This window comes from Hyposmocoma kahamanoa, unplaced genomic scaffold (genome assembly GCF_003589595.1).
Source record: "Hyposmocoma kahamanoa isolate Upper Pololo Valley unplaced genomic scaffold, ASM358959v1 100021, whole genome shotgun sequence".
Classification (NCBI taxonomy): domain Eukaryota; kingdom Metazoa; phylum Arthropoda; class Insecta; order Lepidoptera; family Cosmopterigidae; genus Hyposmocoma; species Hyposmocoma kahamanoa.
The window spans coordinates 13,384,133-13,396,771 of record NW_020653200.1 but is presented as its reverse complement, the minus strand read 5'-3'; the positions used below and the strand labels follow the sequence as shown (position 1 = coordinate 13,396,771).

Sequence of the window (12,639 nt, the reverse complement as noted above, 5' to 3'; positions counted from 1 at the left end):
GGACCGACTGGGAGACACAAGAGCTAGCAACTAACTTGCACAACTTCGTACTTACAAGCGCATCATATAACGACGGAACGTTGCCGTCGTTTAGGACTCTTGACGCAGCAACCGAATTTCATACGGTATTCAAGTTTTTCATTTAGTTGTGTTAGCCCTGAGTATGTTTATACATGAAGTATTTCAGAATTGGACAACCGAAATGAAAAAAGGCAAGACTGACGTTCATATATCCTTTATAATGGTCCTGAGAACTTGCAAATACCTATGTGACTTACTACTTACTATAATGATAGACATCGTTTTGAAATCGGTATTTCTTAAGTGTCATAAATTCTTCAAATATGTATGAAGCCCCCAACCTGCAATAGTCATAAAATAGAACATAATAGGATGTTGTAAGTAGTAAAACAAATATGTATATAGGTACGATTAGCACAATATTATTCAAGTCAAATTCGAATGTTTTCTATCTTATTGTTTGATTTCATCCTTTATGATAGTTAACCCTAGTAATGTATAGAAGTAACTACGGTATATACTTATGTATGTATTAGGTAGAAGTACCTAATACATACATATGTATGTAGTTACATCGAAGTTTCTCGTTGTCATAAGATTCTAGTAATTTTAATAGATAAATATTTAGAGTACAGTAACCGTCATTAGAGATAAAGACTTTTAATTACTGGTTGTCTTCAAGGGGAGGCAGGCATTTGAAAGTAATATAGGTACTTAGTAAATACGTTATATTTAGTAAAATATCATTTAGAGATTAACTACCTTGACTCCTTTCTGTACAAACCTCAAGTTTTCGATAAATTAAAACTCGAACCAGAATAACTTCAAGAAATAGGTGTGTATAATTAAAAACAAATTGTATTTTTATATATTCGTACAGTTGGCGTATATTTAAATGTATTTATAGTAAAACATTTACAAACATTTGTACCTAAATAATGCAACTAGGTACGACATGTACTTAAACTTAAAATAATATTTATTTACGTGAGTATATATATACCTAATAGTAAAATAGCCTGCACTGTAATTATCGAAAAGACAAATTTACACATCAAAACAACAGACTAGAGCAAGTACGTACAATACTAATCTCAACAATGCAATCATTACACAGTTATTGAGGAAATCACCATGTTCTTTATTTATTTACATGAAATAAGAACCTAAGTTACTTTTAATCCACATCCCGTAATGTAACCAGTGAATGGCAAAAGTAAATTATTTCTATGAACTGGATAATTTAACGAACTACATACTTTTACCTAATTTATGATCTCATCTTATCTACAAGACCTCTAGTGAACAAATATACACACTAAACAAGTCTTCTGGTACTATACATTAATGCTTTCTATAATAGACTTAATCTAAATGTATTCTAATAAGATTTTTATTAGGTATCCATCGGTGAATTGAAATCGTCCAAATTTAAAAGACACCACTCGTAAATCTAACGTTTGTGACAATTCATAACTGTCACACTCACACCTGTTTATGAATATATGAGAATTCGTTTAAGTCGAGATCAATGTCCAGCAACACACTGGAGCCCTGCGCTCGCGCATCCAGAGGATCCATCGGCGGGTAAATATTAAATTAAAATTGTCTGTACATGGTACTTTGTCCGCAACAGTCATATAGTCAGTATTTACTATTCAATATGACGATGACACATTCTCGTTTTTCCCTGTACTCGCACCTCCCGCTGTCTCAAGCCGTCAAACCTAGGACAATAAAGTTAAAATTATAACCACTGTTGAATTCACTGACATAGTACACACTGTTTAGCCTGTTAAATTATAGTTGGAAATTATAAAAAAAACTTTATGCATAAATAAAATAAGATACATATAGGTGTTACTGTAGAACTCTATCTACAGGTAGCTGTAGCTGAAAACTGTTATAAGCCATGTTATTTTTCCATGTAAATTATTTAGATCACAATACCCTGATTGTTTATATTTTCCGCCGTAAAACTATAATCACTTTATAAATCACTTTACATTATTAATGACTAGGTATGGTCAGTACGTCTCGAGTAGAAATCACAAAGGTCGATCTGTCTATTCTATTTAGGTATGACCACCTAGGTGAGACTGAAGTTACGAATACAGGTCATGTTGTAGAGAACGAAATAATGTTTAGTTTTGGAATTTTGTAATTTAGATTTATAATTTTACCCTACTATGTGAAATAAAGTTTTCGTTAAATTGTAAGAACAAACAATTCTACTTATAACGAAAATATTTCACAACAAAAAAAAATAACAAATCCTTTTCACATGGGCTGACCACCCCACAAGAACGTGAGGGAGCAAAGTTGTTTAGTTTTTTTTTTACCAAGTTCGCGGCACTTGGCCACCAGATGGTCAGTTCTCTTGTTTGACTGACATAAGCCAGAAACAACAGGGAACACAATTTTTATCACTTCCAAGAGTTTACACAGTCGAGTCTCAGTAGATACTGAGATATTTCCATAATCTACAAAATACGAACTAGGTATAGTACGTGATGTGTGTTAAACATGGTAAGTACCTACTATTAAAGCTATGCTACTTGAATTCATAGTAGTGTATTTTGTTCACAGTTTTATAGTAATAATTAATATAGATACCTACTTATAATAGTTAATATTGACGTCATTGCTTTGTTTTTTCTAGGCAAATAAAGAGATTTACTTTTTGTCTACCTTTTTGTGTATATCTATTTATTTATTTATAATGTTCTTATGATTCATTTTGTAATAAATAATTACATGACAGACGATGGATAAAACTTATAATTAGATTGTCTTAGTTGGTACAACATACCTACTGGTAGTGCCCAAGAGGCGTTGACAACGCGACAGCAACAGCAGCAACGACGATATCTAACTTACCAACATAATGCATCTCCGATGACTCGGAAATTGTAAGTTAGGAGGTACGACCCTACTTATTAGAACATACCTATAGATCTGAACGGAGCGGGAGGCGTCAGGGTCGGCCGCCGATCTGTAAACAGTTGTTATCGACGCGCCGACACTTGCCTCCACGGCATCTGCGGCTACCGGCTATATTTATCCGCCCTGGAACTGAGGCGCGCGGCTAAATCCGTTCGGCGCCGTACGATGCCGTTCTCCTGCAACCACAACCACGTCACGAAGGGCTCCGGTGCACAGGTACCAACCTGCACCCCCTGACCGAAAGGGTGCAATAATCTAAATTCGCCCAGCTAACTTCGCCACAGCACAAAACAAGACAACGCGCAGAGCTCTAAACAGAAATATTTATATTATTATTAGTAGTACAGAAACTCACCTGAGGGCAATGTCTCAGTAAGACTTGTGGGCTGGTGTGGGCACGGCAGCTACACATGCTTGGTGATGATAATAAGAAGGAGCCGGAGTGCGGTAGTGATGATGTGGCGGTGACGAAGTGCGGTAAGCATCCGACGGCGGTGAACCACCACGAAATCCTGCTAATTGACAACTTGGCGGATCAAATATGTCGCGAAACGCTGGTGGCAGCTGTTCTGTCGGCGGTTCCGGAGCCGTGTACCAGCCAGTTGCTGCTCGGAACTCTTCGGCTGCCAACGAATAAGGTTGCGGTGAACAGTACACGGCTGAAGGTGGCAGTCGAGGTTCGCTAAAGTCGTCAAGAGCATCTGCAGGTTTGTCATAACGAACGCATTCTGCACCAGGCTCACGTTTAGGCCGACATTCAAAGATACGTGGTTTCACGTCTGGCTTTACATCACGCGTTTGTCCTAACGCATCGGCGGCGCTCAGCGCTTCCTGTGCAGCTAGCGCCTCCTGCGCCTGTTGCAGCTGCTGCTGACGTTTTATAGCTTCTTCTTTTTCCTTCAAGGCATCTTTCTTTTTAAATCGACGGCGACGGCGTAAGTACGATCCATTATCGAACATATTATACGAATCTGGGTCTAATGTCCAATAACTTCCTTTACCAGGTTTCTTGTCATCGCGCGCCACCTTCACAAAACATTCATTTAAACTTAAATTGTGTCTGATGGAATTCTGCCACCCCTGCTTGTTCTCTCTGTAATACGGAAATCTCTCCATTATGAACTGATATATTCCGTTAAGCGTGATACGACGTTCAGGGGCATTTTGAATCGCCATAGCTATGAGCGCTATGTAGGAGTACGGTGGCTTAACCATGTCTTTGGGTGCTCCAACGTGTTGCTGATGCGGATGAAGATAAGGTGCTCCATAACCGTATCGGTACTGTTCGTAAGCATAAGGGGTTACACTGGCCGGGTAGCTGCTGGCTGCTCCACTGCGGTACGCGTACGGACTTTGTTCACCGAACAGCGCGTGCATCGTGCCAAATCCCGTTCACTGGCACAACATAGTCCGCCCGCAATTGCGGGATTCTCGACACGTTGCTCTCACGGCAGCAAAACGACGACTGACTGATTTTGTTTAGATTCACAACAAGGGACGTTTACATAGCGGACGCTAAACGAGAGGCGAATGAGCGTTATCGTGGGCGCACCGTCCGAGGTAACGCAGCGCAGGCTTGCCCCGCCCTCTGCCACCTATCCTTTTCTGTCGAGGCGACAGCGGCGCCAATTGTCCTGCTCACGCACGAGCAGGTGGAGCTCAGCACGCCCAGAGCGCGTTCCGGGCGGCGCCCAAGCAACGCTGCCCTCGATTTCCACCGCCACTCCTCACCCTAGCTTTAACCATTGTGTCGCACAACTGTCGTTATTTCAACTGCCGTAACTCCGGCTCTGGTGTAGGTATCCCATTGATACTTGGGTACGCCATTACCATATAAATAATTAATTGTCAACGTTTTTAACACTTCGTATTCCATTTGAGGCATGTATATAGCAACATTTATCTACCTACTTATTATAAAAACTTCAATAAAGGTATGTTTTAGACTCTAGTAAAGCCTACGAGGTATATACTTGCTACTCACTTAGCATACACAATTTATTTACTAAGCGTTTAGATACTTTATAATAGGTAATCTCCTTAGATGAAGGATGGACTTCAAATAATCCAAGGGCGAGCTGCCTGTTTATGTTTGTACATTTGAAGAAACGGAAGCGTCATGAAAGTTTTTAGATAGGTCTACACTAGTAGGTAAGTAGGTATTTTGATTGTTACCTACTTTTATAAATTCTACTTGTTACCTACATATTTAAACTTGATCATCCATAAACTAAAATTATTCCATCTTATATGAGCGTAGAACGGGTAATAATATTACCCTGGAAAAGCAAATACCTAATAGGTACATAAATAATAGTAACTACTATAAATGATAAGTAAAGAATTCCTAGCAGTTCCAATTCTAATATTCACACGAACGTGTTGTCTAGTAGGTAGGTACCTAGCTACCCATTTATCATGATCTGTTAATTAAATCAACTAAGAACGGAAGTAAGAATGTTGACATAAGTCAATGTGCAAGGTATTAATTTGTTTCTGCAGATCCACAAAAAAGGCAAAGGAATATATCTGCTAAGCGATCGTTATAATATTGCTACCTTTATAATCCGCAGAATCACCAAATTTCCGTTACCTGATGAACAGACGTGTCGCTTACCACCAGTTCCATGTCTTGTTCGTTCCGTCCATGGTTATTAATAAAAAAATGTTGCTGTAAAATTTTGAGTAGCAACCTGGATTTTCTGATAAGGGTTTCGAAAGTAGGTACCTACTGCATCATTTATATAGGGTGGACAGGAGGTAAAAGTAACACTTTTTACGCACGCTTCGATTAAGGGACTTATCCTTAAAATATTTCCCGTGTAAAGTAATGTAAATATACACTCCCGGACACATAATTAGCCACCTCGGATTTTTAGTATTAAATGTCATAAACTTAAACAATGTTTGATTGATCAAAAACTATTAAACAATTTTGAAACTATTATACTAAAAGTCTTTTCCTTGAATCCTTTTTGGAAATTTGGATTTGCAAAACCGGGGGAAAACATTTTCTTTGACGATAACACTACTTTTGTATTCTAACCCTTTAAGACAAAAATGCGAGGTGGTTCGAATTATGTGTCCGGGAGTAGGTATATTTGGCTACAAATATTTGTTAGTGGTTATTCAATATTATGCTTTGAAAATGTACATTTTAAAGGTTTTGTGAGACGGGGATTTGTTACTAACGTCCCCTACCCCTGGTGCAAAAGTAACATTTGAAAAAATAAAACTAAACAGCTAAAATATGGAAAAGTATCTACGAATGTTTTTATTATTGAAAGGAACCTCATTTCAGTCTTGTTTTAATGAGATAAAACACTATTCATTATGCTGACAATTAAAAACATGTAAAAACAAACAAAAATAGTAGTCTTATGTATTTTAATGGCAACGCTTATTATACCATACAATACAAGAACAAAACCACTATCGCATAATAAACACTACTTTCAAATAGATGTTTTTTTCATTTGTATTATCGAATTCACCAAGTCAAGTGCTCTATGAAATACCTATGTCGTCTTGCGACATACAAACTTGCAAAAAAATCTCTGCTACATCCAGTAGCAGAGATTTTTACATTAATTATTAGTTTTCTATTTTAACACATTTTTTTCACAATGATCACATTGATTAAGTTTATCGATTACATATAAAATATTTGCAAACACTGTTTTTTCGTTATAGAGAAGCGAACGTGTTTTTAGCTCCGATTTTTATCGATAGATTATATAACGAAGTTTGTTCAAATTGATTTCTCCGTTGTATTATATATATTAAATAATAATGTAATAAATTATAAGTAATGAAAATAAATTGTAATTGTTTTAATATAAATCATCATAAATCACGCCGTGCTGTAAGAAAAAAGAAAAATAAAAAGTACACATACGAGTACCTACGTACTTACATACCATCTACACATAAATTACAAAAGCAACCAAAATAACCAAATAGCTAACTGTCCTTATCCTACACAAGATATGCGCAAAAGACAAAAAAAGACCGGTTACGTCAATTTCAATTTTCGAATCACTAGCGATTGAAATATTTAGATTTAGAACAAAGAAACTATAGAGTTGATTTAATGTTAATCTTATTTTTAAAATTACTTTTTATTAAATGTTAGTAATAAATAACTTACAAAATATTGTTGTATTCGTTTTACTGTTTGGAGTTATCAATCAGAAGTCCGAAAATACATTTGCCTGAAATAATGTTTGTAAATTTTTGTAATCCCAAATATATTTTTTTAGATTATTTTAGGAATATTACAAAACAAAGTAACTTAATCTTTTCTTTGTAATAAGCAACCTAATCCCCTGAAAGCATAACGGTTTTGTTATAAATCGGTTTTCGAGATTATGAAGCTTTGAGTTTTACGTTTAGTTGGAACCTAGGAATTCGAAACATCGATACAATTTTTACAGCATGTCAGAACTACCAACTGAGAGATACTGCTATTTTCACGTTTATAATATTTATATGTACCTGTATATCTGCACAACTCTTATTCATCATCATTATCATTTCAGCCATAGGCTGAAGGCCTAAGCCATAGGCGGAGGCCTATGCCCACTGCTGGGCATAGGCCTCCCCCAACGATCCCCACTACGATTGGTCCTGCGCTGCCCGCATCCATGGGCTTCCCGCGACCTTTACCAGATTGTCGGTCCACCTGGTGGGTGGCGCACCCACTGAGCGTCTTCCGATGCGCGGTCGCCATTGAAGAAACTTTCCGCCCCAACGGCCATCGGTTCTCCTAGCTATGTGCACCGCCCACTGCCACTTCAGCTGTGCAATTCTTCGAGCTATGTCGGTTATCTTAGTTCTCCTACGAATTTCCTCATTTCTGATTGTATCACGTAGGGAAATACAAGCATCGCTCTCTCCATTGCCCGCTGATTGATCTTGAGCCTTCTTATGAGGTCCATAGTGTGGGACCACGTTTCCGATCCATATGTGATCTAGTGAGGTAATTTGGACGCAAAGATTTCATGTAGTTTCCCGAACGCTGGCCATCCGAGCTGAATTGGACGTGAGATCTCTTTCTCAAAGTTTGGCTTACCTAACTGGACTCTCTGTGCCAGGTATACGTAATGGTCATCAACATCGAGTATAGTGCTCCCAATTTTAACTGGAGTGGGTACAACATGGGCATCGTCTTGTCCATGTTCATCTTAAGACCCACTCTTTGGGAAACACTACTGAGATCTTCGAGCATTGTGTTCAGGTCTCCCAAGGTCTCAGCCATAAGAACTATATCATCGGCAAATCGAAGGTGTGATAGATACTCACCGTTGATGTTGATGCCAAGTCCTTTCCAGTCCAGAGGTTTGAAAATATCCTCCAACGCAGCAGTGAACAATTACGGAGATATCACATCTCCTTGTCTCACGCCTCGTTGCAGTTAGATAGGATTAGAGCTCTGATCTGCTAGAGTGGCGTTTTTGTATAGGTACGTTAACACCTCGATATACCTATAGTCTACTTGGCACCTTTGTAGATACTGCAGCACCGCCCAGGTCTCAATCGAATCATAGTCCACAAACGCTAAGCAAACTGACCGGTTATACTCCTCAGTCTTCTGTATAACCTGCCGCAACGTATGGATGTGGTCTATGGTACTGAAACCTTTTCAGAAACCGGGTTGTTCGGGAGGTTGAAAGTCGTCAAGCCTGGGAGCGAGACGATTCGTGTTAACTCTCGAAAACAACTTATAGATATGGCTCAGAAACGAGATTGGCCGATAGTTTTTCAAGGGTGTTTTATCACCCTTCTTGAAGAACAGGACGACCACGCTTCTGCCCCAGACCTTTGGCGTTTGACCTTCAACGATGACAGAATTGAAAAGCTTCTGGAGGAATTTAAGTATCGGCTTACTGCCCGCTCTCAGAAGTTCTGTAGTGATTCCAACATCGCCCGCCGCTTTGTTGTTCTCACAACTCCTATTACTTACTTGAAGTGAATTCGTATAAAATTCAACATAATACTATAAAACAAGACTACTCCGTCACTCTTGTGATCAAGTAGTTTTCACTAGAAGGTAAATATGGCGCATTTTGTAATTTTCCAGTACAAGCTGAATATGTATAATTTTTGGGCCTTTAAATTGTTGCAAACAAAATTAAGCAATAAATGACTACAATTTCAATTAAATGTTTTAGTTTTTTTAAATATTTCTATACATGTCACTATGTTTGTATAGGTTAACTCCGGCCATACTTGTCATTGGCTCCAACGCTGACCGCGAAAAGCCAAAAGAACTCCGGATATTTTTTTGCGGTTTTTGGTTTAGACTTTGGATTGTGTTTACTGTCATCCATTTACTGGTAAGTCAATGGGCAATTTCCTCTAATACAAGTAAAACAATATCACATTAGTCACAAAATTGGAAAAAGAAATCTTACCTCTTCTATCTAACCTACATCCAGTCTAGCCAAGGGTGGAATAACATTTTTCATATATTTACGTGATTAACCAGTACGTAATACATGTCGATACCATCACGTCGATAACTTTCCGTCTCTAGTATATTCATGAGAGTCGATTTATTTTTATAGGCCTATTCGTGTACGGACATGACATGAATGTGTGTTTCAACTGGGTATTTGTAAAAATAAGCCAGTGTTGTCGATTTTTGTCTGTGTGAGACCGTAGTGACACAACTCAATATTGCATTTGAGTGCACCTGTTTGCTTGTAGTACTACTCCCTCTCCCCACCCGCCCTGCCCCTCAAAAAATGGCAGAAAGTTATGTTCGAGAAATAACGCTAATAGCGCCTCCTGTCCTATATGCTCTAAGACCTAATCTAAACACAATTAATTTAAACGCAAAATTTTGCACACGAAAATTAGTTTTTAATTTGAATGAGATGTTGTTTGTGACAACCGTCCCCTCTGTTACTATTACCCCCAGAGCATAATATTAAAGTACCTATCTGCTACTATATCACAGATTACAACATTATAATGTTTGCAGCTTAGAATAATAACGCATAGAAGGATAGTTTCATATCAAACGAACTGTCACAAGTGAGGCAAAAACCAAATTCATGTAGGCGTAAGCAACTTGTAACTACGCTCGTCGGCACGCACACAAATATACAAATAATAATGCCATGGAATAACATTTCCCTCAAAAGTGGGGAAATTGTATCTTGCTTAACTCATCATTAAATTGAAGGTGCCTACAGATTTGCCCGACATTGTCGATCAGGTGCCTACAGATATGCTCGGTTTTGTCGATGAAAAACGAATATAGCACTTATTTGTAAATCCAAGATGGCGGACACGATTTTTCAAAATATGCTATATGGGTATCCTTTTCGAGGTATTTGGGGATGCTCATTACGAATATGGCACTCATTTCTAAATCCAAGATGGCGGACACAAGTTTTCAAATAAATGCAATATGGGTATCATTTTCGAGGTACTTGGGGGTGCTCATGACGAATATGGCACTCATTTCTAAATCCAAGATGGCGGACACGAGTTTTCAAATAAATGCAATATGGGTATCATTTTCGAGGTATTTGGGGATGCTCATTACGAATATGGCACTCATTTCTAAATCCAAGATGGCGGACACGAGTTTTCAAATAAATGCAATATGGGTATCATTTTCGAGGTACTTGGGGGTGCTCATGACGAATATGGCACTCATTTCTAAATCCAAGATGGCGGACACGATTTTTTCAAAAAAATGCTATGTGGGTATCATTTTCGAGGTATTTGGGGATGATCAATGTGAATATGGCACTATTTGTAAATCCAAGATGGCGGGCACGATTTTTCAAATAATGGCAAGTTGGGTATCGTTTTCGAGGTATTTGGGGGTGCTCATTACGAATATTGCTTTTGTTTGAACTGTCGTGTTTGCCATCTTGGATTTAGAAATGAGTCCCATATTTGTATTGAACATTCCCAAACATCTCGAAAACGATACCCAACTTGCCATTATTCGAAAAATCGCGCCCGCCATCTTGGATTTAGAAATAAGTGCCATATTCGAAACCTAAAACCGAAAATGCCATAAGCAAACATTAAAGAAAATAACTGTTAAAATAGATTAAAAAATCGCTTAAGAATGCTCCCCTTTTAAGAAAATAAAATATTTTAATATAAAATATTTCGCTTGAGTTACGAAAAGAAAGACATATAATAAGCTATCAAAGTTGTACTGGTGGTGCCAACACTATAGTAGAAACAAATATATACTGTAAATTTGTTGCAATATGTGCTCCAATTCAAATAAAATTAATATAAATAATTATTCAATAAAGCATGAACGCAGAGCCGTTAAAAGTATTATAAAATAATTAAGTGTCCCAATCACTTACAGGAGTTAACGAAAACATTTAATGTTTATTCAAGTAAATATTAGTTCAAGATGCGCAAATAAATCGAAATTACAGGCACCACTAAAATTTACGTAATATAATTATTTTGATACAGAATAGCAAAATGGGGAGAAAAAAAATTCGTTACTTTGCAACACTTTCGTATCTTGTTGCCGCGAAATTATTTTTCTGTTTTAGTGAATATTTACATAAAAATATGAGTTGAAACGCATTACTTACTTGTGGAATGCGATGTTAGTGTCTATTTTGTTTGTCTGTTGTATTTTTACACCCATTTACCGCACATTTCGTCATTTTTAGCAAAAAATTTTGGAGCTGTTCGCGGTGCAATATGACCTTGAGCACTAACAGCCCGCGCGCTCCTGGGACGCGTTTGGAACCCTCTAACTTGCCTCACTTAGCGTGTGCGGGCTAGGTTTCTATGCGTTATTATTCTAAGGTTTGCAGACTATGTTCTAAGGAAGGTAGCCCGTAAACCTGTGCTTTATATTCTTAGCAATTCTCATCTGCCTGCGGTGCAAATGAAGTTGTTAATAGAAGGTATCTACTATTATTAATGATACTAAAGCATTTTCACAATGGCCCAGTTGAATTCCATTTCTTTTTAAATATTATGCTGTAATTAAAAGGTGTGTTTTCTTTACGTTTGTGCTGTGAAAGAACTATTTCATAAGTAAATAAACAATTTATTCATTATACCTACATCTTAAAACTTTAATATTTGGATTTGGTCGATTTACAATACAACAAAAAAACGTTATTTAAAAATGCTCACAGGGTCAATCGTAACAGTGGGTCAATTATAACGTCACAACTGCCTCCGAAATATGTGTTACAACTGCACCAGTGGACGTATTAGAGAAAAACATTCATTATCTTCAAAACTACTGTAAATTATGTACATACACACAGTAATATTACCACAATTTTTGATATTTTAGAAACCTAGTTATCATCTTACACATGTAAATTCATCGTTAACAATCCAATAATTTGTGTTTAAAAATCAGTATGTTCTACTTTGAAGACACGGAAATACAAAACAACTTACAACAGTCGATTGCCCCACGCGCTAGGCGCTGCCTGCTTCGCTCGACTAAATACAAGACGGAATGTGTCTGAGGAATAAGTACAAGAACGCACGCGTAAAAACCACTGACCGTTTTGGAAATAATATGGACAATGTTTCAATAGCCCCCTGTTACTTTTTGAAGTCTATTTAAAAAAGTAACGTGGCATATCTACGGATATATCTAAGCTTAATTACTATGAGACTCATTGAGACAGTTTAATCTAGATATCT

At 37.5% G+C, this 12,639-nt stretch overlaps 1 protein-coding gene across 2 annotated transcripts; it reads right to left on the bottom strand.

Moving 5' to 3' along the window:
• Window positions 1–1,149: 1,149 nt before the first annotated feature.
• Window positions 1,150–4,652, bottom strand: LOC113228244 (fork head domain-containing protein crocodile-like). Of its 2 annotated transcripts, XR_003310288.1 has the most exons (3): window positions 3,323–4,652; window positions 2,972–3,143; window positions 1,150–1,748 (listed from the first exon to the last, which is right to left on the bottom strand). XR_003310288.1 is itself a non-coding variant. In XM_026461517.1 (2 exons), the coding sequence occupies exon 1, from the start codon at window positions 4,342–4,344 to the stop codon at window positions 3,337–3,339; it is 1,008 nt and encodes a 335-aa protein (XP_026317302.1). In that variant the 5' UTR covers window positions 4,345–4,652; the 3' UTR covers window positions 1,150–1,748; window positions 3,323–3,336. The 2 variants fall into 2 exon arrangements, 1 of the variants encoding a protein (XP_026317302.1); XM_026461517.1 differs by lacking the exon at window positions 2,972–3,143.
• Between the last annotated feature and the right edge of the window lie 7,987 nt (window positions 4,653–12,639).